General features: G+C 39.5%; 1 protein-coding gene and 1 long non-coding RNA gene across 2 annotated transcripts in view; one reads left to right on the forward strand and one right to left on the reverse strand.

Moving 5' to 3' along the window:
• Positions 1-5,284: 5,284 nt before the first annotated feature.
• Positions 5,285-12,462, reverse strand: DYNLRB2 (dynein light chain roadblock-type 2). The gene is made up of 4 exons (XM_036084986.2): positions 12,341-12,462; positions 10,054-10,129; positions 6,393-6,560; positions 5,285-5,528 (listed from the first exon to the last, which is right to left on the reverse strand). The coding sequence occupies exons 1-4, from the start codon at positions 12,341-12,343 to the stop codon at positions 5,485-5,487; spliced, it is 291 nt and encodes a 96-aa protein (XP_035940879.1). The 5' UTR covers positions 12,344-12,462; the 3' UTR covers positions 5,285-5,484.
• Positions 12,463-12,476: 14 nt separating this feature from the next.
• Positions 12,477-27,991, forward strand: part of LOC144380182 (uncharacterized) — a 557,964-nt gene continuing 542,449 nt past the window's right edge. The window contains exons 1-2 of the long non-coding RNA XR_013444028.1: positions 12,477-12,676; positions 22,502-22,666. This is a non-coding gene — a long non-coding RNA (uncharacterized LOC144380182). The remainder of the gene's footprint in view (positions 12,677-22,501; positions 22,667-27,991) is intronic.

Below are 27,991 nucleotides of genomic sequence, written 5' to 3' on the forward strand. Positions count from 1 at the left end.
ATCCTTACTAAATGATAAATAAAGGAATTTGACAGAATTGTGTCCTTAATAGCATTACAACTCTTTAAATCTATTTATGCATGTGGCTAAATATTAGAAGAGGCCACAGTGAGATGTATTAAATGGCTCGTATTCTGGTAAAGTTGGTTTATTTTCTGATATTGCTATTATTCATAATAATAATTGGCATCTATGCTGTGTTGTAGTCTGGAGTGCTAGGCAACAGCAGGTGGGCACATTTGTGGGCCAGTAAACTCAGGTCCAGAGAGGTGTGGATCCTGCTAACCAGTAAGTAGTAAAGTCAGACTCTAGGCCTCATGCTCTTTCAACTGCACCGTATTGCACCTCATGTTGTAAGGTTGACCAAAGAAGGAGAATTATTTTTTTATTTTATTATGTTATGTTAATCACCATACATTACATCATTAGTTTTTGATGTAGTGTTCCATGATTCCTTGTTTGCGTATAACACCCAGTGCTCCATTCAATACGTGCCCGCTTTAATACCCATCACCAGGCTAACCCATCCTCCCACCCCCCTCCCCTCTAGAACCCTCAGTTTGTTTCTCAGAGTCCATAGTCTCTCATGGTTCGTCTCCCCCTCCGATTTCCCCCCTTCATTTTTCCCTTCCTACTATCTTCTTTTTTTTTTTTTTTAACATATAATGTATTATTTGTTTCAGAGGTACAGTTCTGTGATTCAATAGTCTTACACAATTCACAGCGCTCACCATAGCACATACCCTCCCCAATGTCTATCACCCAGCCACCCCATCCCTCCCACCTCCCACCACTCCAGCAACCCTCAGTTTGTTTCCTGAGATTAAGAATTCCTCATATCAGTGAAATCATATGATACATGTCTTTCTCTGACTGACTTATTTCGCTCAGCATAATACCCTCCAGTTTCATCCACGTCGTTGCAAATGGCAAACTTTCATTCCTTTTGATGGCTGCATAATATTCAATTGTATACATATACCACATAAGAAGGAGAATTTTAAAATCATTTCTGCATGCAGCAGGAATGTTTAAGGTTGGCAACCTCCAGAGAGCGAGTCCTGAGGTCATATGGTGAAGGGAAACAAGGCGTGGAGGTTTCCCAGAGGAAGAATCCAGGAGAAAGGAAGGGGTTCAGTCTTCTTTTCTCTGTGTTCAAGGAATGGCTGGGTACATGGCTAACTCAACCTTCTATACCAAATTTTCATAAGAAATATACATTAACGTGTTACTAACCTTAAATATTCAAGATATTAAGAATATTCCAAACTGCCATGCAGATGCCTGACTTTCCATTACTAGAGATGATTTCCTACTATGGGAGCACTTTTAGCCCCATGATTCCCGGGATTTCAGTTACCAGTTTATCATTTGTAAGGCTTCTGATTGGAGATGTTAGCACCATTCTGAAAGCTCAGTTTTGGCCCCAAACATGATCTACTTTTTTTTTTTTTTTTTAAAGAAATGGAATATAAGACCAAATATTGGTTGATTGAATATCTTTGGCCATTTCACCTAAACATGCTGTAGTGTCCTATATAAGGGCAATACATTCTTTTCTAATGTCAGAAAAGTAAGAATATTTTGCCCCATGTCAAAGACATACTAGGGATAATTGTAATCTGTCGAAGACTAAGAAAGAGGGCGGAAATCCGAGTCTTAGTCTATGGTAATTTTCGATTTTAAAGATGATAGGCAATCTAGCTCAAAAGCCAGAATGTACCCTGCAAAAGGGACTGAGAGAGGCGGTACCTGCTGGAGCTTTGGACAGGCTCCCACCCATTCTCTACGGGGATGGTCCTGTTCTTCAGTGATGAAGATTTGGGAGTTTGTAACGCTAATGATGTGTAAATGCATTTTCAGCTATTTTATTAAGCTGGCCTTTCCAGGTTCATTATCATTAATATTTATGGCTGGGATATGTTCCTCCAGAGAGTCTGCAAATAGCTCTCCTATTGTTTGGGTAAAATTTGTAGCAAGTTGGTCTAAGGGGAGGCCCCAATGTGTCCAGGCTTGTACTTCTCATAGGAAACGAAAGCTTTGGCAATGGTTTTGTATGGCTGTTGCTCTTTAGTCTATGGGTTCAGGCATCTTTTCAATAGGGCTAATTAACTATGCTGTTATGAATCCAAGGGGGGAATGTGAATGTCTGTGTGCTGGAAGGCAGAGAGGGGTGGTAAAAATTCCCCAAGATCATAGCCCCCTTCGTTGCAATTGGTATTGGCCAGTTCTATTTTTGTTGCCATGGTCTCTGTCTCCAACAAAGGGTTATGGTGTCCTCTGGATGCAGAAGTGCAGCCAGAGTTCCCTGCCCAGTAAGACGGAAGAGTCTTCTTCCCAGGAAGAGCCCACACAGAGCCCTGGCACTTGCAATGGTGTCATCTGCACCTGCCAGAGATTTCCCACTGCTACATCTCAAATGGGGCTTGAAATTTCTGGCTGGGCCAGAAGGAAGGAAGTGGCTTTACCACTCAGCCATGCACCTGCTGATGAGCTCTGGGTGGGCTGGGAAGCTATGGGGAGATGACAGATTTAGGTATTGGAATCAAATGTTACCTCTGGCACATTTTATAACAAATAGCTAATTTTTACTTCCTAAAAACACTTTTTTGGGGGGAAGTGTGGAGCAGGTCTCACAAGAGCATAAGCCCTCTGAAGAGATGATAAGCACCAATTCCATAGGCAAGATCAGTCCGATATGAGCCCATATACCCAATTCCTGGAAGACACCTGACCCATGTTTCAGGTGAAATCCTCACCTGTAAAATTGAGGGGTTGGATAGATCATCTCTGTGGTCCTTTCCCTCAATAAAGCATTTTCTTGCCATTTAGATTCTAACAAGGCCTTGTTTATGTTTGGAACTGCCAGCGGATGCTGAAGCTGTCCCTGGGTGAGTGAGTTATGGTATCCACACCTCACTGGGCTGAAGGATGAGGTTGGGTCCAAGGTGGTATATCTGGTCTCCAAGTCATGGCATGGAAGGAAGGGAAAGCCTGTGACTGAGACCTTCTCTTGGGCTGAATTTCCTCTACTTACAGGCTGCATCTGGGTCCAACTGGGAGGGGCTACAGGGTGGGGAGCAGGTTGCACTGGGGACTCTGTGGAGAGGAAATACAAATTTGATCCCACCTAGAGGTGGAAAAAAGAGAACGGGGTTCTAAAAACAGCTAAAAATTAAGAGACACAGCAAACAAATGCAGCATGTGACCCTTGATAGAATCCTGGATTTCAAGATACGTCCCCAAAGGCAAGGGAAACAAAAGCAAAAATGAACTTTTGGGACTTCATCAAGATAAAAAGCTTCTGCACAGCAAAGGAAACAGTCAGCAAAACAAAGGGTCAACCCACGGAATGGGAGAAGATTTTTGCAAATGACACTACAGACAAAGGGCTGATATCCAAGATCTATAAAGAACTTCTCAAACTCAACACCCAAAAAACAAATATCAAGTCAATAAATGGGCAGAAGACATGAACAGACACTTCTCCAAAGAAGACATACAAATGGCTAACAGACACATGAGAAAATGTTCATCATCATTAGCCATCAGGGAAATTCAAATAAAAACCACATTGAGATACCACCTTACACCAGTTAGAATGGCAAAAATGGACAAGGCAAGAAACAACAAATGTTGGAGAGGTTGTGGAGAAAGGCGAACCCTCTTCCACTGTTGGTGGGAATGCAAGTTGGTACAGCCACTTTGGAAAACAGTGTGGAGGTTCCTCAAAAAATTAAAAATAGAGCTACCCTATGACCCAGCAATTGCACTCCTGGGTATTTACCCCAAATACACAGATGTAGTGAAAAGAAGGACCATATGCACCCCAGTGTTCATAGCAGCAATGTCCACAATAGCCAAACTGTGAAAAGAGCTGAGATGCCCTTCAACAGACGAATGGATAAAAAAGATGTGGTCCATATATACAATGGAATATTACTCAGCCATCAGAAAGGATGAATAGCCAACTCTTACATCAACATGGATGGGCCTGGAGGAGATTATGTTAAGTGAAATAAGTCAAGCAGAGAAAGTCAATTATCATATGGTTTCACTTATTTGTGGAACATAAGGAATAGCATGGAGGACACTAGGCGAAGGAAGGGAAAAATGAAGGGGGGGAATTGGAGGGGGAGATGAACCATGAGAGACTATAGACTTTGAGAAACAAACTGAGGGTTTTAGAGGGGAGTGGGGTGGGCGGATGGTTTAGCTCGGTGATGGGTATTAAGGAGGGCATGTACTGCATGGAGCACTGGGGGTTATACGGAAACAATGGATCGTGGATCACTACATCAAAAACTAATGATGTACTGTATGGTGACTAACATAATAAAAAAAAATCCTGGATTTAAAAGAAAAAGCTATAAAGGACATTAGTGGGACCATTGGGGAAATTTGAATATATGATTGTGTATTAGATGATATTATATCAATATTAACTGTCTTAAATGTGAAACTGGGGTTCTGGTTATGTATATATCTAATAGATAGACTATCTAGAGAGAGAGATGAAACAAATGTAGAATATTAGGAGTTGGTGAATGTGAGTGAAGCTTATGTGGGAGTTGACTGTACTATACTTTCCACACTTCCGCAAGTTTGAAGTCTTTAAAAAGTGTGGGAAAATGACTTGAAAGTCAGATACGTGCTATAGTTTAGGGAACTGGGTAAAGGGTACACAGGATCTTTGTGTTATTACTTACAATTTCATGTGACTCCCCAGTTATCTCAAAAATAAAAGGCTTGATTGAGAAAAGAGAGGATAGAAGGCAAATATGGCAAAATATTAACATCTGTTCTAATGGGGCTTGGAAATCTGTTATATTTGTTCTATTATTAGTTTCATTATTTTCTGAATGTTTGAAATGCCTAGTAAAAATACACCCTCTGGAGTTTTCTGGTCAGCCCTCCAAGTGTGCACCTGGCCCCAGACCCACTGCTGGTCCCGCAGGCTGTGCTCTGAGGAGTCTGCTGGGCAGGTGGGAGGAGGCGCTCAGCCTTGGGGCTGACCCTGCCCAGAACCATGCCTCCGACTTTTTACTTCCCTTGTTTAACCTGGGAAAGCATCTAGTGCCCCCAGAGGGTCAGGACTTCCTACTTCCCTGGTCGCTCCTGCTGTGCTCCACCGGATCTCCCCACATGCTAAGGAAATGGGCAAAAGGACACAGCCCCGCTGCTTCTTGGTGTATCTCTAGACTGCAAAGACTGTCGCAAGGAAGCCTGTCTTCTCACGAGAATCCTTCAGTTTTGTGTTGTAGAGGAAAAAGAGAGACCCACATACCAGAATTCATTTATTACATAGTTAAATCACAACTTTACAATACATTCGAAAGGGACTAAATGAGACGTGCACAGTAGTTTAAATGTAAAAAGAGAAAACAATGTCCAAAAGGTCAGTTCGATTGGAATATAATTTTAGTAATAAAGAGTAAAGCGTTTTCGGCCGGGAGTCACAGGACAAGCTGGGCCGTAGCAAGGCTATTCGCATGGATTCTGAATGACAATCAAAAGATATTCCTTATCTGTGGAGAGAGGTGGACAAAATTAACCCACCCGAAAAATTAAATTTAATAAATGAATACTTCAGCTAACCTGCTTTTCTCTTCAAAACATCACTTGGACTTTCTATAGACCAATGGTTTCCCATCCTCATTGCACTTTGGAATCACCCGTCCAGCTTTCAAAAGCTACCATGACCTGGGGCCCAGTTCCAGAGCACCTGATTTCATTGGCCTGGGGCGAGGCCTCAGGTATCAGTAATTGTTTTTGTAAAGCTCTCCAAGTGCTTTTCATGTGTAGCCAGGGTGAGGACACAGGTGGAGAAAAAGCTTCAGTTTGTGGGTCATTCTGATTTTATAGATGTTCTATAGAGAAGTTTGTTCTAGACTAGATTTTGGAGCATGAGTCCTGTTTTATACAGACATTGGCTAATACTGTGCATGTAATTCCTTCAGGGAAAGAAGTATTTCTATGGCTGCTGTCTGTCCATAGACCAAGTGAATGGGTTCTCTCCCAGGGAAGGTGTGAGACCCTACAGGCCTTTGATCCACTCCCTATTTTATCCTTTGGACAGGGGCATTTCTCCACTCTCCTGAAAGTCTCGGTGTCCTAAGTTCACCTAATGTGGGACCTACATCTCCTAAAAATTTTGATTTCTGATAAATGCAAATGGGCAAAAATTTCAGCTTCTTCAAAGGTTACATTTGTCCCTAATTTCACAAAATTTCCAGGTTGGATTTTTCAGATTCAAACATCTTCATTTTGTAATTGAAGAACATTATGAGCCATGTTGCATGTTAAAATCTATACTTCCAGTTCATTGAAACAAAGCTTCTATCCGGTAAAGCAGAAAGATGTTTTAAATATGAAACAAAATGCCACATTACCTGGGGCTACCATGATTTCATGTTTCTTTGATCTGATCCTAAGAAAAGTGAGGTCGTTCTGAGGATCAATGTCACGGACCGTGCTCCTGGCTTTCATCGTCAGCTGGTGAAGAAGACCTGCATATTGAACCGTTGTCGAGTTGTCCAACGTTGTTCGGATAGGAATACCTGTTACGAGATTCACTTTTGGGTTAATATTTTTTGACTATCAAAGGAATATGCACACGGTGGAAACACTGGAAAATACTGGTGATTGTAAAGTGGAAGAAAAAGTTATGGCCGAGATTAGTCACTGGTAACAATTTTAGCTTACTCCTTGCCAATCTTTTTGTCTTTACGTGGGTTTTAAAATATACTTGGTCAAACTATCATAACAAAATTGACTCTTGCTTTTTTCTTCATTTAAATGATAGCATATACAAGCTGTTCTTGTCAGTGATAATGCCATCAAATTATTTTTAATGGCTGTCCACTATTTTATAAACATAATATAACCAATCCCCCATTGTTAGATTGTTAGGAACTGTTTTTGTTGTTACTGTTGTTGTAGCTAATGGTGTGATGAACGTTTTGGTGCATACGTTTTTTGGAAGCTGTGAATTGATTACTTCAGAACTAAGGTAACATATTACTCTACAAAATGTACCTCCAAGCGGCCGGTCTACAACCATTGTGCTTTGAAATGCTTGGTCTGTGACCTGGTGCTAGTTTCCTCCCCTAAGGCCAGAAATAGAAAGGGATATCACAGCCCATGTTGAAGAGTATATCAAAAAGGGATTTTAAACATTTCTTTGTATCTCCTCATACAGTATTTTGCATACCTTAAATTTTATAGTAGAGGACACAGCAGCAAGGGCACTCTGGTTTTGCTGGGCATTCCTTGGTTTGTGCTCATTCTTGGCTTAAGCATTATTAAATTTAGTTGCTTGTGTGCTCTATTGTTCCATTATGTGCATTTAAATCTGAACCTATTAATTTAACTGGGAAAATCTAGCCAGACAAATATGCAAGTATAATTCAATTCCGTTCAAATCAATCTAGCTCAATTCAGTTCGCTTGGTGCTTGGGGCTTATTTTTGAACAGGTGCTGTGCTAGGGACTTTACATATGTTGTGTTGAATCTGAGAGGGCCTTTAGATGATTTTGAGAACTACCGGATAGCCAGGGAATCGCAAGGATTTGTTTTGCCAACTTGCCTTTAATTTAGGGGGACATATAAAGGTGAGTTTGGGGTTGCTCAGATTCTACAAGTACCTGAATTAAGGCCAAGCAGTGAAAGAGGCGAACATAGCTCTGGGCTTTCCCTCAGAGAATGCAATTCCAGAAACTGTTACACAAGAGAGGACTTCAGGTGTGGAACAGTAATTACAAACTAAGGATTTTCCCAGTTTTTCATATTCTTTGAGAACATCCATTCTGACCATGAAACAGACTACTTGCTTTTCTCTTTTAAGAAAACCGTTACCTCTGGAATGGGTCTTGCCAAACAAGACAAGGACAATATTTACAGGAAAACCTGTTCAATAAATAAGGTTTTATATCAGATGTGTTCATTTCTATATAATTATTTGTTGGCCACTGTACCCTGAAGTCAGTTATGTCATTCACAGCTGATGAAACATGGCAAGGCCTGTGTCTTTAACAAGCAGCAGACTGAAATGTAGCAAGCACTCCACCTTTTGAAAGCACATCCTGTGGACTAGTTTTATTTTGCATCCTGAAGAGTGACTACCTACAAAGTCTGCACTGCTCAGTGTCAAAACAAGAAATACAACCAGAATAAATTATTTAAAATATAGATGACAAGATTATGAATCCAGTGCTCAGGCCTATTTAGTTAGTCTATTCATGATCCAAGTCAGTAAATAAAACAGCCTTTCTGAATAATAAGTGCACGCCGTGGAAACCCTTGGAGTTGTTCATATCCACTACAGTCCGCTTGAAAAAAATCAATCAACAAATATTTATTGAGCTCTTTCTTGGTACCATGTGAGGTAATTAAAAAATAATTTATTAAGAAAGCAATTTTAGCCCATGGTAGAAAATTCACCTACGTCTCCTTCTGAGAAGTAGTCATTGGTTTCTTTGGTAACCTTGCAGAGACATTCTAAGTGTGTTCAAGTATGTTTGTGTTTGCGTTCTTCATTCCTTAATTGTATTGTTCTCTATTCTGTACTTTTATTTTCATTTCAAGACTTGGAAAATGATTCCATTCAGTACACATAAGGCTGGGCCACTCAGGTTTGTGACTGCATAACATGATTGTTGAATGGATGCCTTATGAACATGTAACTAATAAATCCTCCTGACGGGCATTTAGGCTGTTCCCAATCTTTGACTTTTATAAGCAAGGCTACAGAATATGTCTGTGTGCATGCCATTTCACATTTGTGTCTAGGGGTAGGATAAATCCCTACGATGGAACTTCCAGAACAACGAATATGAATTTGATATTGCTGAATTTATGGTAGTACTTTAAAATAGGACTCTCTATGATCCCAGTAAGCTGGTAGTCTTCGACTGTACATTTGTATTTTGGTTGATTGTATTTCAAAAGTATAAGGAATTGGCTGGATGGCTAATAAAATCTAGTGAAATTCAAATGATGGATTGTTAGAGATGTCAAGAACACTTAAAATTAAGAGCCAACAGAAATCAGGCTTATATATACATAAGAATATATAATAGTTATGACTGCCTGGGAAACAAATATGTATATTCACCAGTATCTAATTCAACAGTCAGTGCTGCAGTATTGTAAACAATGAATGGTTTTATAAATGAGAAACCAACATTAACAAAGAATCTATTCTAATAAAAACCTGTACCACTCAGCAGTGGGCAAAACCGGTAAGTCTACCTTATCATCATGGATAGGATGCTTATGTTTCAGTGACAGTGAAACCAAAGGACTCTGGTTAACACATCATATGAGGAGATCTAAATGTATAAATGTGGTAGAAGGCCTACCTCATCATGAATAAAACCTGAAGATATGTTAAAATGATTTGCTGAAAATGACACTAAAACCACTAGTAGTAAACAAGAACACATGAACACCATCTTAGTTAAATATTTTCAGTATTAAGGTTCAGGGGTCTTCTGAAAGCGGCAAAGCTGCGCTATAATAAATGGTACTTTCATCTAAAATTGAGTAGGCTGCTGAAATGGAATATCTTATGAATTCTGATCACACAACTTATACCATATGCTATTAATAAACATGCTTGTTATACACTCTGGTTGTTAAGAATCTGACCATAAAAATAAACCTTTCGTTTATATTTTTGGGAAAAAATTAATTTGGCTTTCAGACGAGTGCCCTGAATCCTAATAAAATCTTATCCTAGTAGGGGTTAATTAGGCGAAGTTAATTGGTATTAAAAATGATATTTTGTTGCCTTTGGATAAGAAAAATATTGAGAAACTTCAGGAAAGTAAAGCAAAAATCAATTGTAATTCCAACACTCAGAGATGATCACCGTAACACATCGCTGCCTTTTCTTCCATATGTATTTTAAGTGTGTATGTGTGACTGGATATATTTATGATTAGGATACTTTTTATTTCAAATTCTAAGATGTCTGTCCTAGGCTTGGCACAACAAACAGGTTCTTGGTTGGCTTATGCATGTCAGGAAGGCATCCTGTCATATATTTACCTTCTGCATTTACGACCATAGTTCCAATAACCCCTTTATGGCTCTGGATCCTCTTTAGGGTTTCCTCCACCTCCGCCTGAAGAGATCAGGAAGGCAATTAACCAAAGGGGGTTTTTGTGGTAACCCCAATCCTAAAGTGAATAATGTTTAGAGAGACACCTACCCCCCAATCTCCTTAACCTAAAATACTGGATACTATAATCTCAGACCTCTGGAAGAGAGCTTTGAAATGGTCAAGTCCTGTATCCAAGCCTATATAAGACTCCTACATACAACCCTGACACATCTCTTGGCCTGAACTCTTCTAGGGGTGGAAAGCTCACTGCCTCACAAGAGTTCACTCAACTTTTAATGTCTCTATTCGCTGGAAAAGCATTCTCTAAATTGGACAGAAATCTTCTCCCACTCATGCTTTGCTCATTGATCTTTCTGTATTCATATGAAAAATTCCTTCTCTGTATTATAGTCCTTCAAATAGTTATAGAGATATATGGTTACCTCCCTCTGTCTAAAAGTATCCGTTCATGAGATATCTGCTTTTTAGTCCTAAATGTTACCTACTTGGGAGTTCAGATGATTAAATTCAGGATATTCTGTAAACACAACATATTCCAGGATTCTCTTGGTAACGAGAGCCTGGGTCTCAGTGCAAGCTGAATGTTCAACCATAAATGATTATGTTGGAACCCCTTAATTAACTCAGCTTTCTGAATTAATCTTATGCACAGACTATATTGTACCAGTTTTATTCCCCTCTACCAATGCTAAAATCACAAATAATCTTTTTCAAACTTGCATATTATTCCCGAGTGGTCACTGGATTTTCTGAATTCAAACAGTATCCTGAAGTTTCTTGATGAAGGTTTGTGATTTATTTTTTCCTTCCAACATCACAGAGGTGAACATTATCCTACTTTAGTCAAAAAGATAGTTTTCTTTTGCACTTGATGTGGGCAGGGACACTTACGTCCTCTTTTCCACCACTACAGCAGGTACTTCTGAATTTCAGGCATTTGTGTACTGGACTCTTACTTTTTGCCATTATGAATACCATCTCTATTATTTACCTAGCATGCTGTTTAAATTATCTCACTACCAAAAACTTAAACACATTTTACAGGGAAACTATACATCACTACCACTACTAAATGGAAATCTGCTACTATTTGTCATAAACAGAAATAACCATAAAAGCAAACAAAATGAAGAGAGAGCATATGATTAAATTCTACCCCAAAGAAAGGTCTGAGCCTGAACTCTGATATTCAGGTGAAAAATGGAAATTACCAAATGACAGTGGTATTAAGGACCTAACAGTGCCGGGGGCTTTCTCCTGGATATAGTCTACAGGCTGGGGCTGGGGAAGAGGAATAACTTTTCAGATGTGATTCGCTGTGTTATTTGTTATTTCTGAGCTATCTTACATAGCAACTAGAGTTTGCATATCACTTTGGGAAACACTGCACTAAAGCGAAATAGTTATACAGGGGATCCAAAATGTATTACATTTTTGCCGTCTTTAAGGACAATGTCCACAGCTCCTTACAACCACTCACACCCGTTTATCTTTTTTTTTTTTTTACTTCTCTCCCAAATACCTCTCTGCTGTCAGCCTTTCCCTCTTCTCTTCCAGTTGTTTTTTCGTGATTTCTGCGCCCCCCAATACAATCTCTGAATCCCCATCTCCAATCCCCTTTTCATTCTTCTTAAAATTCTTTCACCTTGCTCCTTTTCAAACTATCCCCAGTCTCCCCTTTCCTTTTCTTCTTCTTCTTTTTCATTTTTTGCTCTCTCCTCCTTTTCCTCTTTATTTTCCTTTCTTCTTTCTCAGTGTCGCCTCCGTCTCCCCTCTCCCCATTTCCCTGCTCTCCCTGTCGCATCTTTCTTCCTTCCCAGGATCTGACTTTTCTCCTCTTCATCTCGTCTTTTCCTTTTCAAACTTTTCCTCACTATCGACGTCTCTCACCCCCTCAACATCTTTCACTCCCCCACAATCTCTCTCTTTCTCGATATCTACACCCCGCAAATTCCAGCCCCCGGAATCAACTCCATAGGTAACTATCCCTCAAGAGAGTTTCCCCCATCTAGATATCGTCTCCCCTCTAAGGTCGCCCTCTCCTTCCTCCCGGGTCTCCCCGTCGCCCCTCCAAGAAGCTTCTGGAGCCCCCAGCCCTCGCTGCGACCCCGGGACGGGCGGGCCAGGGTCGGCCTCGGGGGCCGGACAGGGAAGGCCCCCGACGTCGGCGCCCCTGAAGCGACGGGTCGCAGACTGAGGCTCCAGATTTACCATAGTGCGGACGGCGAGACTCGACTCAGTCCGGCACCACCGCTGCCCGGGAAGTCAGCAACGCTTCCAGCCGTTGCTAGGAGACGGGGGAGGATGTGACCTCCCGGAAGTGTCGGTGCCCGCGCCTGCGCGTACGCTGGTCCGGCGGCAGCCGGGGGCGACTCTTCCGCCCTGAAGTGGTCTTGACGCCTTTCGGCCGCCGTAGGCGGAGGTTGAGGCCGGTGGCCCCCGGTCGCTTACCTGGGTGCACCAGGGCCCGCGGGGCCGTGGGCCTGAGGAGCCGAGCGGGCATAGGCCTGGTCATTCGTTCGTCCATTCAGTCATTCATTCCTTGAGGTACGCTTTAATGTAACAGCCACTTCCTCATTCAAGAACGTTTTCTTGAGCCCCTGCCACGTGCTGGGCGCTCTGGGCCTGAGTTCACTCTAGCCGAGGAGACAGACCACATGCGACACACGAAGCAACACTGTCCCAGTGTGATACGTGCTCTGGAGCCAATAAGCAGGGGATGGGGCCGTCTGACTCTGGGCTTGGGCCGCTTTAGAGATTTGGTGACAGACTCAGCGGCCTTGCGACGCTCAGGGTACTTTCGCACTGTCCTCTTTGTTTCCCGCCCCCACCGATAGTTTTTTTTTTTTCCTTAAAATATATCGCAGCATTGAATAGTACAACCATATATATATATATATATATATGTTTGTTGATTTACATCTCCTTACCCCCCAGACAGTAGGGTAAGCTACATCTTGACGCTCTTCAAGTAGTAGTGTCCCCTTACTGCTCTTCACTCAGTTGAAGAGTTGATACTCACCAGTGTATTTGTTTAATCCATTAGGGTTTTGTTTTGTTTTATGTTTTGGTTTTTGTTTTTTTTTTTTTTTTGGTCATTATCTGTCAGCAGTTCTGAGTTGCTGAGAAATTGCAGGTGGTAGTGTTGGAGGCTCAACAAATTGCCATAGAAGAGCACTTCACTAGCTATTTAAGGAACTGATGGAGGAAACGAAAAGGTCGGTTAGGGATGGTCAGCAGTCACTTGACCTTTTGAAGGGCATTGGTAATGTCTCTGTGGCCTGGGAGGCAGAGACTAACCATTGTCAGAAGTGCAGCAGGAACATGTGGTGGCTGGAGTCATAACGTCTTGGGGTTTGAAGAGGGCAAACACTGATTGCTAGATACAAGTTACAGGTTGGGAATTCATCCCCGTTGGACCATGCTGTAAGGACTCCCTGTGCTACTGATGGGGTTTGTGGTTCCATTTCCCAAAAGCAGCCTCCAGCCAAACAAGTCATACTTATTGTTAAGAATGTCAACTAGAATCTGAATGGGCCCCTGTCAGGGATGCTCTGAAACAATTTTGAAGTTGGTCCATTTCAACTTAAGAGTCTATCATTTCGTGACATTATGACAATACTGTGAGAAGCTGTAGTTCTGCTTTCTTTTTTTGGTGCTGGGGGAGGAGATAATGGTCACTGTCATTCTGTCCTTTTTCCTCCAAGAAACTTAAAAATGCCTCCCAAAAACCCAGATCACAATAGCTAAGTAATCCTCCTTTTGACCAACACCTGGATCTCCAACCAAGATTATTTGGCGTGGACAGCTAAGGTTGTAGGGGAGGAATCTGGTGTGTGTGTACAGATCTGGCTCTTGACTGATTGCCTATATCTAGCATTTTAAATAGTAAAAGTATAGGTATTTTCAGTAATAAAAATGGCTGAACTTTATAAAGACCAATTCTAGGGCTTTCTGGGTGTTTCTGATCAAGGATATTCCTACTTGATTGTGTAGCCATTTGTTTTGCTTATAAAAATCAGTGGCTGTGCACCATATCTTTTATGTCAGTCAGCTTTAATGAAGGAATCAACTGCATATGCATAGAGTGTGAATCCCCTCGTTTATGGAGTCAAGGTGTCAAACTCGTTCAATAGCTGACGGCTGTGATTAGAGCAAAGAAAGACTCCAGCATGAAAGGCACTGACAGGAGTACCCAACTGCTGAAAAAGTAATAAGAAGTAGCCAAACTGACTTCTAACCAACAGTCAAGTTTGACTCACTGTGCACAGGAAATCAATGAGGAGAATATGAGCCATTTTCTCCTTATTGATTTTCACTTCTAATTATTCCTTGGAGGTAGCTTGGTTTAATTTTTATGCCTTTTTGTAAATTATCCCTTTCCCTTCTCCTCCTCCTGCCATCCCGTTACCCCTCCTTTTAACCTACAGTAAGTGCTAAGTAACTTTGAACTTAAGTGAAAGAATTAATGCGTATTTTTTTTCAAGTACTCTGAAGTGACCCCCAAATTTGTGGTACATACAGAGACAAAGTCCACTATTCTTCACATAATTTTGTCAAATAATTTTGTCAAAATGAGGTGATTTTTTTCTGGGGTCTCTCTTTCCCACTGGTAGGTGCTAGTGCTCTTTGCTTAGCTTGAAGAAATCCAGGTAATTTGATAATCTTGAGTCGTCTCTTGGAATTTTCTTTACCACCCCATACATCTATCTATCTTTGGCATTCGTGTTTAGTTGGCAAATACTATAAACTGGGCCATGGAATATATTTGGTGCCCATTTTCTCATAAGATAAGACATTCTTTGTCAACTTAAACAGAACTTCTAGTACTTATTTCACTTCAGAAAGTGAAATGTTAGATTCTTTCATTAGATTCTTTGAAAATGCCCCCTAGTAGTAAGGCAGAATTAGAGGATGTCAGTGATCTCAATAAGTATTGCACATAATACAACCTGATGCCAGAGATTTGCAGAATTATAGGTTTAAGGTTTCAGAAGGTCAACTATTTTCTACTTATTAGGACAAGGGCACCCTCTAGGGTAATTCTTTCCGGGAGTCAAGTGTCACATAAACATTTACTTGCCATAAAGGAATTCTCCCTGTTGGAATTAAATGGTTTCCTTGAGCACAGAATTTGGAGTTGCATGCAGCTGGGGTTGATATTCCTAGGTGTGTTTCCCTGAGTAAAATAAATTCTCAGAGCTTTCATTTCCTCATTTATAAAAGAGGAAAGATAGTATCTACCTTAGGGAGTTGATGTGAGATTTAAATCATACGGGTAAATGCCTGGCTTGTACCAGATGCCCAATATGGATCATTTTGCCACGTTTCTTTCTTGTGTCTTTTCCTTTCTTTAGTCCATCCTTCCTTTTATCTTTCATTCCTTTTCTCTTCTCTCTCCCTCCATCTCATCTCTTTCTCTAGCCTCTTCCTCTCTACTTCTGTCCCCTGTTTCTTTCCTCTCTTCTTAACCACCTTCTCTTCAACCTCCTTTTCCTTCATGCCCTCCCTAGGAAAAATATCCAGAATTCATATTGTTGACTTTCTCACTAAAGGACATCTTTCCCTTTCTTCTCTTATTCCCCCCCCCTTTTTTTTTTAAAGATTTTATTTATTTGACAGAGAGAGACACAGTGAGAGAGGGAACACAAGCAGGGGTGGGTGGGAGAGGGAGAAGCAGGCTTCCCGCGGAGCAGGGAGCCCGATGTGGGGCTCGATCCCAGCACCCTGGGATCATGACCTGAGCCAAAGGCAGACGCCCAATGACTGAGGCACCCCACCCAGGCACCCCTCTTATTCCCTTTCTCCTGCTATTCACATTGAATGTATTCTTCATTGACCCCTAATCTCATTTTCCCACAAGCTCCATTTTTATTTTTATTTATTTAAGTAATCTCTATGCCCAGTGTGGGACTCGAACTCACAACCCCAAGATCAAGAGTTGCATGCTTTACCAACTGGGCCAGCCAGGTGCTCCCATAAGTCTTACTTTTCAAATTCTAGCTCCAGTAAGCAGTTCCCAACTCAGTGAATTGCACTTAGTAGAAATTCTCAGTATCTCAGAGTTGAGGGCAAACTAAGTATTTTCTCATCTGTTAATTTTGTTCAAAGAAGGAAGGGCTGAAGGGAGCAATAAATACCACATACTTTATGTACCTCTTCTTTTTTTCTGATAATCCATTCCCAAAGTCTTTCATCTGTTTTTTTCAAGCTCTCTGATCTATTTAGTTTCAAAATTATTAAATTTGGTAGGTACGACACAAAAAAAGTTAGATGCACAAAAGTTAGGGTGGTGAGTTACTAAAAAATGAACTCTTGTGTAACTCTCAACTAGGTGAAGAAATAGAACACTGTCTGTATTCCAGAAGCATCCACATGGCCAATTCCAATCATTACATCCATAGTGTATGGCCTCAAAAGCCTAAAATATTTATCTGTCCCTTTACTGAAAAAATTTGCCAGTCTCTGTAATAGTCTTTCCTTCTCTCTTTAGTTTTCAAAATATGTTTGGTGGTTGAAAACAAAAAATTATAACATTGTTCAGAGTTTTCAAAGTATATACATATAGTATGTAAAATAATTACAGTAGAAAGTCGGGGAGGGAAAGTGATTTATCTAAGGGTAAGGATCTTACATTCCACTTGAAGTATTTAAGTAGTGATTCTAAGTAGACTGAAAAATGAGGTATATAGCTCCTAGAGCAACCAGTAAAAAAGCATACAGATGTAGCAAAACATCATAATAAGTTAAAATGAAATACTAAAAATTGTTCAAATAATCTAAAAGGGAAAAGGGCAAACAGTGGAATGGAAAACAAGTGGAACAATTAGAAAGCAAATATTATAATTGTAGAATTAAATCCTGATATATCAGTGATTGCATTAAATGTAAATAGTCTAAGCACATCAATTAAAAGACAGATTGTTAGAATTAATTTTAAAAAAAGATCAGTGATTTGTGTTTCTGGAAATTTGGAGTAGATGTACTTTTCCCTATTCCTCCTACTAAATATAACGAAATGCCTGGAAATTATACAAACACAAGAAGACTCTGGAATATGGAAAGAATTAGATTGCCAAGGGAATTTGGGACCCAAGGAATGACACGATCATAAGTTACCTGGGTTTTCTTTTTGCCACATATATTCTGGACTTGGAGCTGAAGAAGCTGGTAACCCAAAAGTCTGACAGACATGGAAATTTTAAAAAGCTTTTTAAATTAATTTTAAAATTAAAATTAAAAAATTAAAAAAAGTTTATTCTCTAGCCAAGGGACCAGGAAAGGACCAGCCAGCAAGATGGAAAGTCATAGAAAATAACCATACTTGTCCAGCTAAACACCACAGAAAAAGACTAGGAAGGCCAGGTGGAGAGTATAGACTTCCACTCTTACTTTACTGTAACTCCCCCCATCCTGCACCAGATAATATCAGAGAAGGCTTAGTAAGAAGTCAGTTCTTTCATCCTTCTTGGTATTAACTAATTAGGCACCTCCCCACGCCTTGCAGCAGTTTCAGTGAAGTCCATTTGGGGAGCCTGGACTGCCACCTCCACCATAGCATATGATAATCACATTAAATATAAACAATCAAAATATACTAATAAAAAGGTATAGATCATCAGAGTGGATTAAAAAACATGACCTCACTACATGCTGTCTACAAGTCACTGACTTCAAATATAATAATATAGGCATATAGAAAATAAAAGGATGGAAAAAGATATGTCATGTAAACAATCCAAAGAAAGCATGAGTAGTTATACTAATATTAGATAAACAGACTTCAAACCAAAGAAATTTACCAGGTACAGAGAGGACCAATAATGATTAACATGGTCACTTCACCAAGAAGACATAGCAAATCTAAAAATGTATGCACCAAACAGCTGAGCTGTGAACTGTATAAAGCAAAAAGTGGCAGAATTGAAAGGAGAAGTTGGCATATCTTCAGTGATATTTGAAGATTTTAACACCTCTTTCTCAAAAATTGATAGAAGAATCAGACAGAAAATCACCAGGGATAGAAAAGTCAACATCATCAACAAATAAGATCAAGTTGACATTTATAGAACAATCAACGTCAGTAGAATCCATATTCTTTTCAAGTGCCTGCAAAACATATACCAAGATAGACCATATCCTGGGCTATAAGACACACCTGAACAAATTTGAAAGAATTGAGCTCATACAGAGTATGTTCTCCAACTACAGTGGAGTCAGGCTAGAAATCAATAACAGAATATTAGGAAGATATCCAAACACTTGGGAAATAAACAATACTTTCTAAATAATCCATGAGTCACAGAGGAGATCTTAATGAGAAATAAACTAACGGTGAACTAGATGAAAATGAAAATACAGGATATCAAAATTGTGGGATACAGCTAAAGCAATGTTGAGAGGGAAGGTTATAGCACTAAATGCTTACATTAGGAAAGATGAAACAAATTAATAATGCGAGCTCTCACATGAAGGGCTTAGAAAAGAAGAGCAAAATCAAAGTAAGCAGAAGAGTGTAAATCATAAAAATAAGAGCAGAAATCAATGAAATTTAAAACAAAAACAATAGAGAAAAAATAAAGAGTTTGTTTTTCGAAAAGATCAATAGACACACTTCTAACAAGGTGGTCAAAGATAAGAATGGGAGAAAACACAGATGAGCAGGAATGAAACGTGGGATGCCACTACATACTCTGAAGATATAAAAAAGAGGGAATGCTGTAAACAGCTCCACATGCATACAGTTGATGACTTAGATGAAGTGGACCAGTTCCTTAACACCACCTACCACAAAAATTCACCCAGTATGAAATAGGTAATTTGAGTAGCCCCATACTATTAAATACATTGAATTCATATTTGAAAATTCCCCAAAAGAAATCTTCACTGGAGATTCACTAGAAAATTCTCTGAAATGTTTGAAGAATAATTAACATGATATATACACAACATCTTTCAGAAAATAGAAGGGGGAAAACTTCCCAGTTCCTTTTATGAGGTTTGCATTACCCTGATCCTAAAACCAGACAGAACAGTATACAAAAATTAATAAGTAAATGGAAAGAAGGAAAGAAAATTATGCACAAATATCCTCCATGAATGTACATGCAAAATCCTTCACAAAATATTAGCTAATAGCATTAGCAATGTATAAAAAAATTACACACCATTACCAACTGGAGTTTATTCCAGGGATACAAGGCAGACTCACCATTCAAAACTCAGTCAACATAATCCACTATACTAACAGGCTAAAGAAGAAAAAAAAAAACACATGATTTTGTCAGTTGAAGAATTTGACAAAATTTAACCCTCATGATTTTTAAAAAAAACAGCAAATTAGGAATAAAAGAGGACATTTATAATTTTATAAAGGGCATCCACAAAAAAGCTACAGATGATATACCTAATGTTGAAGGACTGAATGCTTTCCTCCTAAAATCAGGAACAAGTCTTCTTTCACTACTCTTGTTTAATACAGGGCTGAAACTTTTAGCCAGTTCAATAAGGCAAGAAAAGGAAATAAAAGGCAAACATGGAAATGAAGAAATAAAACTGTCCCCGTTTGGAGATGTCATGAAATGACTATATAGAAAATGCCAAGGAACTTACAAAAACAACTAGAAATGAAACTCGCATGTATAAAGCTAACAAAACATGAGTAAGACTTGTATGCTGAACACTACAAACTTCCGATTAAAGAAAATGAAGGTCAAAATAAATGGGGGAGGGGTCTGTTCTCTCTAAATTGATATATAGGCTTAACACCGTGTCTGCCAAAATCCCAGCAAGATATTTTACAGATATAGAGAAAATCATTCTAATATTTATATTGAAAAGCACAGGAAATATAATGGGAGAAACAATTTTTGAAAAAGAATAAAGTTGGAGGAATCCCGGTACCCAATTTTAAGACCCGTAATGTAGTTACAGTAATCAAGAGCGTGTGGCATTGGTGGAGGGATAAACAAGCAGGTCAGAACAACAGGATAGAGAGCTCTGAAATAGTCTCACACAAAAGCACCCAACTGATTTTTTGACAGGGGTGCAAAAGCATTCAGTGGAGGAAGGATAGATTTTTCAGTAAATGGTGCTGGAGAAATTCAACATCTATAAACAAAACAAGCAACCAAACCAAATCAAAACAAAGTCCTTGACTTAAGACTCACACCTTACATACAGATTCACTCAAAATGGATCACAGACTTAAATACAAAACTGTAAAGCTTTCAGAAAAAAAAAAAAAACAACACAAGAGAAAATCTTAATACTTCAGAGTTAGGCGAAGAGCTTGTGGACTTAGCACCAAAAGTGCAATATATAGAAGGAAAAACTGATGGATTTAATCAAAGTTAGTAACTATGGGAAGACCCTGTTAAGAGAATGAAAGACCAGCTACAGACTGGGAGCAAATGTTTGTACACCATGTATCTGATAATTAGCGTCTAAAATAATGAAGAATGAAGAATTAATGAACTCTCAAAACTCAACAGTAAAAAAGCAGATGATCCAGTTAGAATGTGGGCAAAAGACATTTCAGTGAAGAGGATATAAAGATGACAACTAAGTACATAAGAAGATGTTCAACATCGTTAGCCATTAGGGAAATGCAAATTAAAACCACAATGAGATAGCACTACACATCTATGAAAATGCTTAAACACAAAATAGAGACGACATCAAATGTCAATGAGGATGTTGAGAGACGGGATCACTCATACACTGAAGTTTCATTTTGTGTGGTTTTCTTTGTATTTATCCCACTAGGGGTTCGTTTTGAGTCTTTTTTTTTTTTTTTTTAATTTAATTTTTTTATTGTTATGTTAATCCCCATACATTACATCATTAGTTTTAGATATAGTGTTCCATGATTCATTGTTTGTGCATAACACCCAGTGCTCCATGCAGAACGTGCCCTCCTCAATACCCATCACCAGGCTAACCCATCCTCCCAACCCCCTCCCCTCCAGAACCCTCAGTTTGTTTTTCAGAGTCCATCGTCTCTCATGGTTCTTCTCCCCCTCCGATTTCCCCCCCTTCATTCTTCCCCTCCTGCTACATTCTTCTTCTTCTTTTTTTCTTTCTTAACATATATTGCATTATTTGTTTCAGAGGTACAGATCTGAGATTCAACAGTCTTGCACAATTCACAGCGCTTACCAGAACACATACCCTCCCCAGTGTCCATCACCCAGTCACCCCATCCCTCCCACCCCACCCCCCACTCCAGCAACCCTCAGTTTGTTTCCTGAGATTAAGAATTCCTCATATCAGTGAGGTCATATGATACATGTCTTTCTCTGTTTGACTTATTTCGCTCAGCATAATACCCTCCAGTTCCATCCACGTCGTTGCAAATGGCAAGATCTTATTCCTTTTGATGGCTGCATAATATTCCATTGTATATATATACCACATCTTCTTTATCCATTCATCTGTTGATGGTGTTTTGAGTCTTGAAACTGGCTTAATAACCTGTCTGTTTTGGAAAATTCTCATTTTGTGTTTTGCTAGTTTCCAGTAATTTAAAAAACTTTTTTTTTGAATGACTAGAGACTATGAGCTTTATCTAAGGGAACTGGCTGAAAAATGTTTACTTCTGGTACTCAGCATGTGTATTCTTGTCTACGCAATTATAAGTATGGAGGTAAACAAAACAACACAACTATATATACTTTTCCCCCTTTATTGTACCCTAAATGATCTCTCAGGATCTACTGATTATCATTTCATATATGTTAGGCTAATTTGGCTGTAAGTTTTATTTTTCAATTAAACCTAAGTCAGGATGTTAGCAGTGAAAGATTCTCTGCAGACCTTTAAAAACTAGGATAATGGCTATGGGATGATGGGGCAGTCTGTGGTCTTTCTATTAACAATAATCTCTCACTTTTTGTTGGCTGGGTATAGTTTTCCAAACACTTTGATATGCCCTGTCTCAGTTGCCCTCACAGTGACCCATTGAGCTTGGCAGGTTTACTTCCTGAGTAGACTTTGAGGCAAAAAAGTCAACTGACAGAATAAAGTCCAGAATTGTAAATCTTATTTCATACCAGTGTGGAACTTCCTGGGATGGCTATGACTCTGTATTTGGGTCCCTACTGTGTACTCTTCAAGTTACCTGGATGGCTCTATGCTCTTCTAGTTCGAAAATAGAGTCCTTCCATGGACACAGTAAGTAGCTGAGCCAGAAACAAAGTTGAACTTCCTTGTTTTCCTTCTCTGCTATTATGTCAACTGCATAGAATAGAGAATAGGACTTTGTTAGCTGCTTGGAAAGAGGAGGGGATCTCATCTCCCTCCCAACTGACTCACCAGGCACCCCAGAAAGATCCCTACTGTAAATATCTTGGTTGACCACTTCTCTTGCAGCTGACTCAGGAATTGAGATGGGTTGTCTGTGGATCCTCGAATAAGTTCTGGAGATGGTGAAGAGATGGCCAAGCAGAATTGCCATAATCCCTGATAGCAAGAAGCAGTTTACCTTGTGGAATCTTGGGCCTTTTTTCTGACCACTGTAGGGATCAAGAGAACAAGGTAAGTGAGGAAGCATAACAGTGGGTATTGAGGCACACACTTGGAAGGCAAAGAAATGGAGGCTGTGGACAGAACATCAGAGTCCTCCCCAAAATAAATCATATAGAGCAATCATTCCTTCAATAATATTGATGGAGGGTTTGAGCCAGAACCATTGGGATGCAGGGAATATAACTGTGAATAAGATAGAAATATCCCGCTTTAATGGCACCTATAGCCTAATGGGGGACATAGTTAGTAAACAGGTAATTATATCAATCTTCCTCATGGGAGAAGTATAGGTTGAGGCACATCAGAGGTCATCTTGACCCAGTGTAAAGGAATCCTGGAAGGGTTCCTGGAGTTAGTGATATCTAAGCTGAGTCATAAAGGAGAACCAGACACTTGTGAGGTGATAGGTGTGGAGGTAGAATAGAGGGTAAAACATGTACAAGAAAAGAAATTTGAAAGAACTAAAATTACTGCAGCTTGGTATGACTTTTAGTGATGGCTTTAGCATATAGAATGGGGAAAAGATTTCTCTAGGCAAAACTTCACATTCCTTTGGTAAATTGGGCCGAAGTACATGTACCTGAAATTTAGAGAATCACCACAAATGAGCCACTGCCCCATCTGCCCTTTACTAGTGTGCTCATTTCAGAATCCTAACTTCAGAGTGCAGGTTAGGTCAGATTTCTGTCTACTATTTGCCTGGCAAACTGTGAATTAGTTTCCTCTGACTGAGGTAGACAGTGCCCTCCAGTGGAAATGAAGCATTCCTCCTGTGCCTCCCTGGCCCCAGCCACACTGCATGTGCATTTTCACCATTCCCCTGTGAGGCTGCAGTCAGCTGAGGGTCTGCGAAGTTGGCTGAGGTTCTGAAACCAAATAACGTAAGGAGAGTGCCAGTTCCTATGAATAGCAGACATATTTTATTATCTCAGTTGTAGGCCTTTTAACAGGACTCCAAAGTAGCTCCCTGGTTCAGAAAAATTACAAAAATAATAGGAGAATGAGAACTATTTTAAAAAAAAAAAAAAAGGTGTTTTGTTATTTTTCTGTCAATCCACCCCAGAACATTGATTCAGCTTTGGACAGTGGAAGGGAATCAGTAAGTGGATGTGCTAGTATAAACAGTTTTAACAATAGAAAGTTAATTTTTTCTTACCTCCTGTAAATAAACATTGGCCAGTAGCTCAGGAATATGATTTTGAAATGTTACCAAATGTCCAGTCTTTGATGTAGATGTGTCTGGGATCAAGATAGAATAAGGAGGTGTGTGTGTTTTGGAGGGAGGGGAGAGCCATGGCTCAGGTCATAGTGTTTCCGGCCCCAGATGCTCCAGCACACACCCACTACCGCCTCCCCAGGAGGACAGTTGCGATCCTTTGTCTAATTGCACTGTAATTTTGAGAACATTCAATTTCATTTAGTTATTGCATAAAAATTTCAAGATTTAAGAAGATGCTAAATGATGTGGATAGATTTGAAATGCTTTAAATGACATAAAATGATGAAAGTCAGTAGCTACCTTTCTTTTCACCTAAATAGGAAGAATGGCAAGTGGGGGGATTGACCCTGTGCTACTTCTCAGAATCCTCTAGGTGGTGCTGCTGTGATAGCTATTGGCCAGACATTTTTTTTTTAGCCCTTAACTATCAAACCAAATATTTAACTTATTAAATGTCTTTTACTGATGGTTAATTGCTAATATGATACTGTTGATAATTTATGCCATCACATTTACATTATATTCTCTTAAGAATAAATTACACAGAGTAATTTCAAGAATTGAAATACACGTACTTCTCTGGTTATTATTCAATAAAATTGAAGACTTGCATGTGTTGATGGATTTTTCCACACACATTAAAACTGGCTATATGATTAGCTCTTGGTTACCTCTACTTGTGTTGGACAGTGTAGGATAGTGGCTTGTACGTAGTAGTTGCTAAATTAATGTTTATCAAAGGAATTGGCTCTAGTTTGTTTTTTCCCTTCCACTCCTGATTGGAGATGAGATGACTAGCTGGATTCAGCTTTTTAGAACCCTAGTCAGATATTGCTGCTTATCTTTGCTAATGAAAAGAGTGGGAGGCCATTTTTTCCTTTATTTTTGAAAATGGCCTGAGGGGTGTGTGTGTGTGTATGTATATAAAATCACTTCTTTATTTTAAAAGCAAATTGGTTTTCAGGTTGACTCCATTGAAATGCAGGAACGGTATGAAAATTGTGGTTTGATAATTGCTCGAGTCTTAATCAAGATTTTATTAAAATCAATATTTGATATGCTGCTCAATTTAATTAAATTAAACCATAGAGAAACGAGTAATAAATGAGTTTGAAAATCAATCACGGATAAGGTATGTTTCTGTTAATTAGTTTAACACAGAAAATGTTGGGTTAAGCAACTGCCGACCACAGAAGGAACAACAACAACAAAATCACCACGTTGGTTTGTACAATATGAACGACTAATATTAATGAGCACATATTCTGTGCTAGCCTCTGTGCTAAACCTTGTCTATTAAGTTCTTCATTTATTTTGGGACAAAATTCTATGAAGCCGGTCTCCTCAGTTGATGATTCAGACCTGGGTTTGAGTCAGCGTGAGTGTCCCTGTCCATTTAGCCAGGAAATGGCAGAGGTAGCTTTTAACACAACGATCAAGCTTTTCCCACTACCTGGAATCACTCAGAAATAGGAAGAAAAAGTGTACTTTTATTATGATGAATTTTAGAGAAGTGCATTGGTAGTAGTTTTCTTCCTAAAAGAAGTGTGGCTTTTATAGACGAGTGACAGATGAGAAGCAGGGTGAAATCCCAAATCAGAAAGCATGAATGTTGACTTAGCAATTCAGTCTCATGAACTGCCAAAAAAAAGAAAGTAAGAAAGGGAGTTTATTTTTCTGGAGAGACAAAGAATACGGTTATTTACCATATAATTTATGCTTATTGGGAACGGCAGAGATTTATGGCTTTAGTAAAAAAGCCCTCTAATTGGGATTAGCTAATGAAAAAATGGTAGAACTGGAGAGGAAGAAAGGGGAAAAATGTGATTTCAGTTGAGGTGTTTCTTCTCTCCTGGGATGCTAACCAAAGGGCTCGCATTACACACCGGGGCAAGAATCACACTTTTAATTAGGCCTTTGGAGTTTGTGCCTGTGTTTTTGGTTCTCGGTATTCTTAGTCATCCAAGGAATCGGCTCTTGGAAACTAATGATATTCTTGTTAAGTACCCTCGGCAGTGAGAACAAAACTGCAGCTTCCTGAACAATCTCCCGCATTTTTATTCAGTGGTTGTTCAGTGGGATGAAAGTAAAAATCAACAACAAGTCAAAACCACACAATTGTGCAGCTTCTCTGCCGTAGACTGAGAAGGGTTTTTCTCTCGGGGCGCTACTTGCTCAACTTCTGTCATTCATGTAGCACATTGACAAATTTTGCCATCCCCCTGCACCTCTTGTGTTACTTAATGTTTTCCTTTAAAATGGCTCATTTTAAAACATCAAAATTAAATACACTTATTTTAGAAGGAGGCTTTGTTTCAAAGTCGTAAATGGGAAACCGGAGTTGCTTTCTCTTAGAAGGATAGGAGTGAAAAGAAATCCAGTCAAATCAAAACACGTTATCAAATTTTAACTCCAGGAAAGTCTCCAGAGGTCATAAAGACATACTTGTGCCAAACTCAGACTTCCTCTTTGATTATATCTGAGCAATAAAAAAAGATTGGAAAAGGGAATAATTTTCTCATTATGTGAATCAATTTTCTCCAGCAGTGTCTATTTATCACCTAAAATCATGTTTCCCAGCCCAGGTGCATCCTTTAGCTTTTGTGATCAGCAGCCCATGTATCTTTGTCTGTTGCTCATGTGAAATTTTGCCCCCTTTCTTTACTCTCCTGATTCCCCCCAATCACATTTGAACCTTGGTCTCTACCCATCTAATTCCTCTGACCTTATTTCTAAATGTTTAGAGAATTCTGTTAAGCTAACACATGGGATGGAGGGCAGATAAAGTGAATTGTTTCTCTTGTTGGTTAACACGACTTTTCTCCATATACTGTTTGAGATCATTTTTCTCTAATCAGATGTGGCAAATTTCCAATAATAGTAAAGTAGGTGTAATGAGTGACCTGCCTCTTCAGCCCTCCAGACCTTCATGCACCCAGTTCCCCTCCAGAGGCAACCACTGTCATCATGTTTTGTGTATTCTTCTGGAGACAGTTTGTGTATGGGGAAGTTTACTTGAACCTGTGTGTCTCTCCTTAAATTTCACCCAGATGGAAGTACACTCTACATGTCGTTCTGCATTTTACTTTTTTTTTTTTACCCAACAATATTTTCTGGATGTAGTTGCACATTACTGTATGTAGCTGTCATCCATTTGTTTGAATACTGTATAGAGTGCCTCATGCACGTAACTCATCTCCTTTTGTTGGGTACTTAGATTATTACTTTTTCTTCTACCAACAATGCTGTAATGTCCCTGCATAATTCTCTTTGGGTCCATGATGACCAGTAAGTAAATCTCCTGCTGGACAGTACTCACTCAGATGGCTGGAGTTCTAATTACAATAATTAGAGAGGGCAAACCTAGTTGTATTTCTTTCATGAGGATGCCATGCTCTTTCTTTTTCCTCACCCATACATACATTTGTATTTGTCACGGTGCCCTGCACAGCATGAAGTGTCCTGATTTGCACATGAAGTTATGGGTTCTAAGTTACATTTGTCACATGTGTCTGATCCTACTTAATCCTCCCTTGTTTCGATCACATTTGAAATTAGTTGTGTGGTTTTGTGCCTGTCTCTGAGTGGATGACAAGCTCCATGAGGCCAGGGAGGGACTCGATGTTATGGAAAAATCTTAAACTTCTCTGGCCTTAGGGAAAATGACTGCCATATTATTTTAATAGCAAATGGATGCACATTCCTAATGGAGCTTGAATGGGGAATATGAAGAAAAAAAAGAAAAGGAAAACAACCCATGGGAGTTGGGGTTGCTATTTTTGACCAAGTCAGAATTGGGAAATACCAGGAGTCTCATAGGAAATATTATCTCACTGGAAGACGATCCTGCTCTGTTGGCCAAAGAATAGGTCTGTAGTTAGTTCTGTGCATATAAAACTTGCAGACCCAGACAGAGGGCCAGTCTACCTTCTGGCTTAGCTTGCCATTTATTATCATTCACAAGATGGTGTTAGATGCTCAGCTTTTAAAAAAACTGGCTTTTCAGCAGTATTTTTACCCTTGAGAGTATATATAGAGAGCTCTGTGTTGTATATTAATCAGAGCTTTCACTACTCGCTTTGAATGGTATTCGAAATGTGTCTGGGAGTGTGGTG

The sequence above is a fragment of the Halichoerus grypus genome, chromosome 15 (genome assembly GCF_964656455.1).
Source record: "Halichoerus grypus chromosome 15, mHalGry1.hap1.1, whole genome shotgun sequence".
NCBI lineage: Eukaryota > Metazoa > Chordata > Mammalia > Carnivora > Phocidae > Halichoerus > Halichoerus grypus.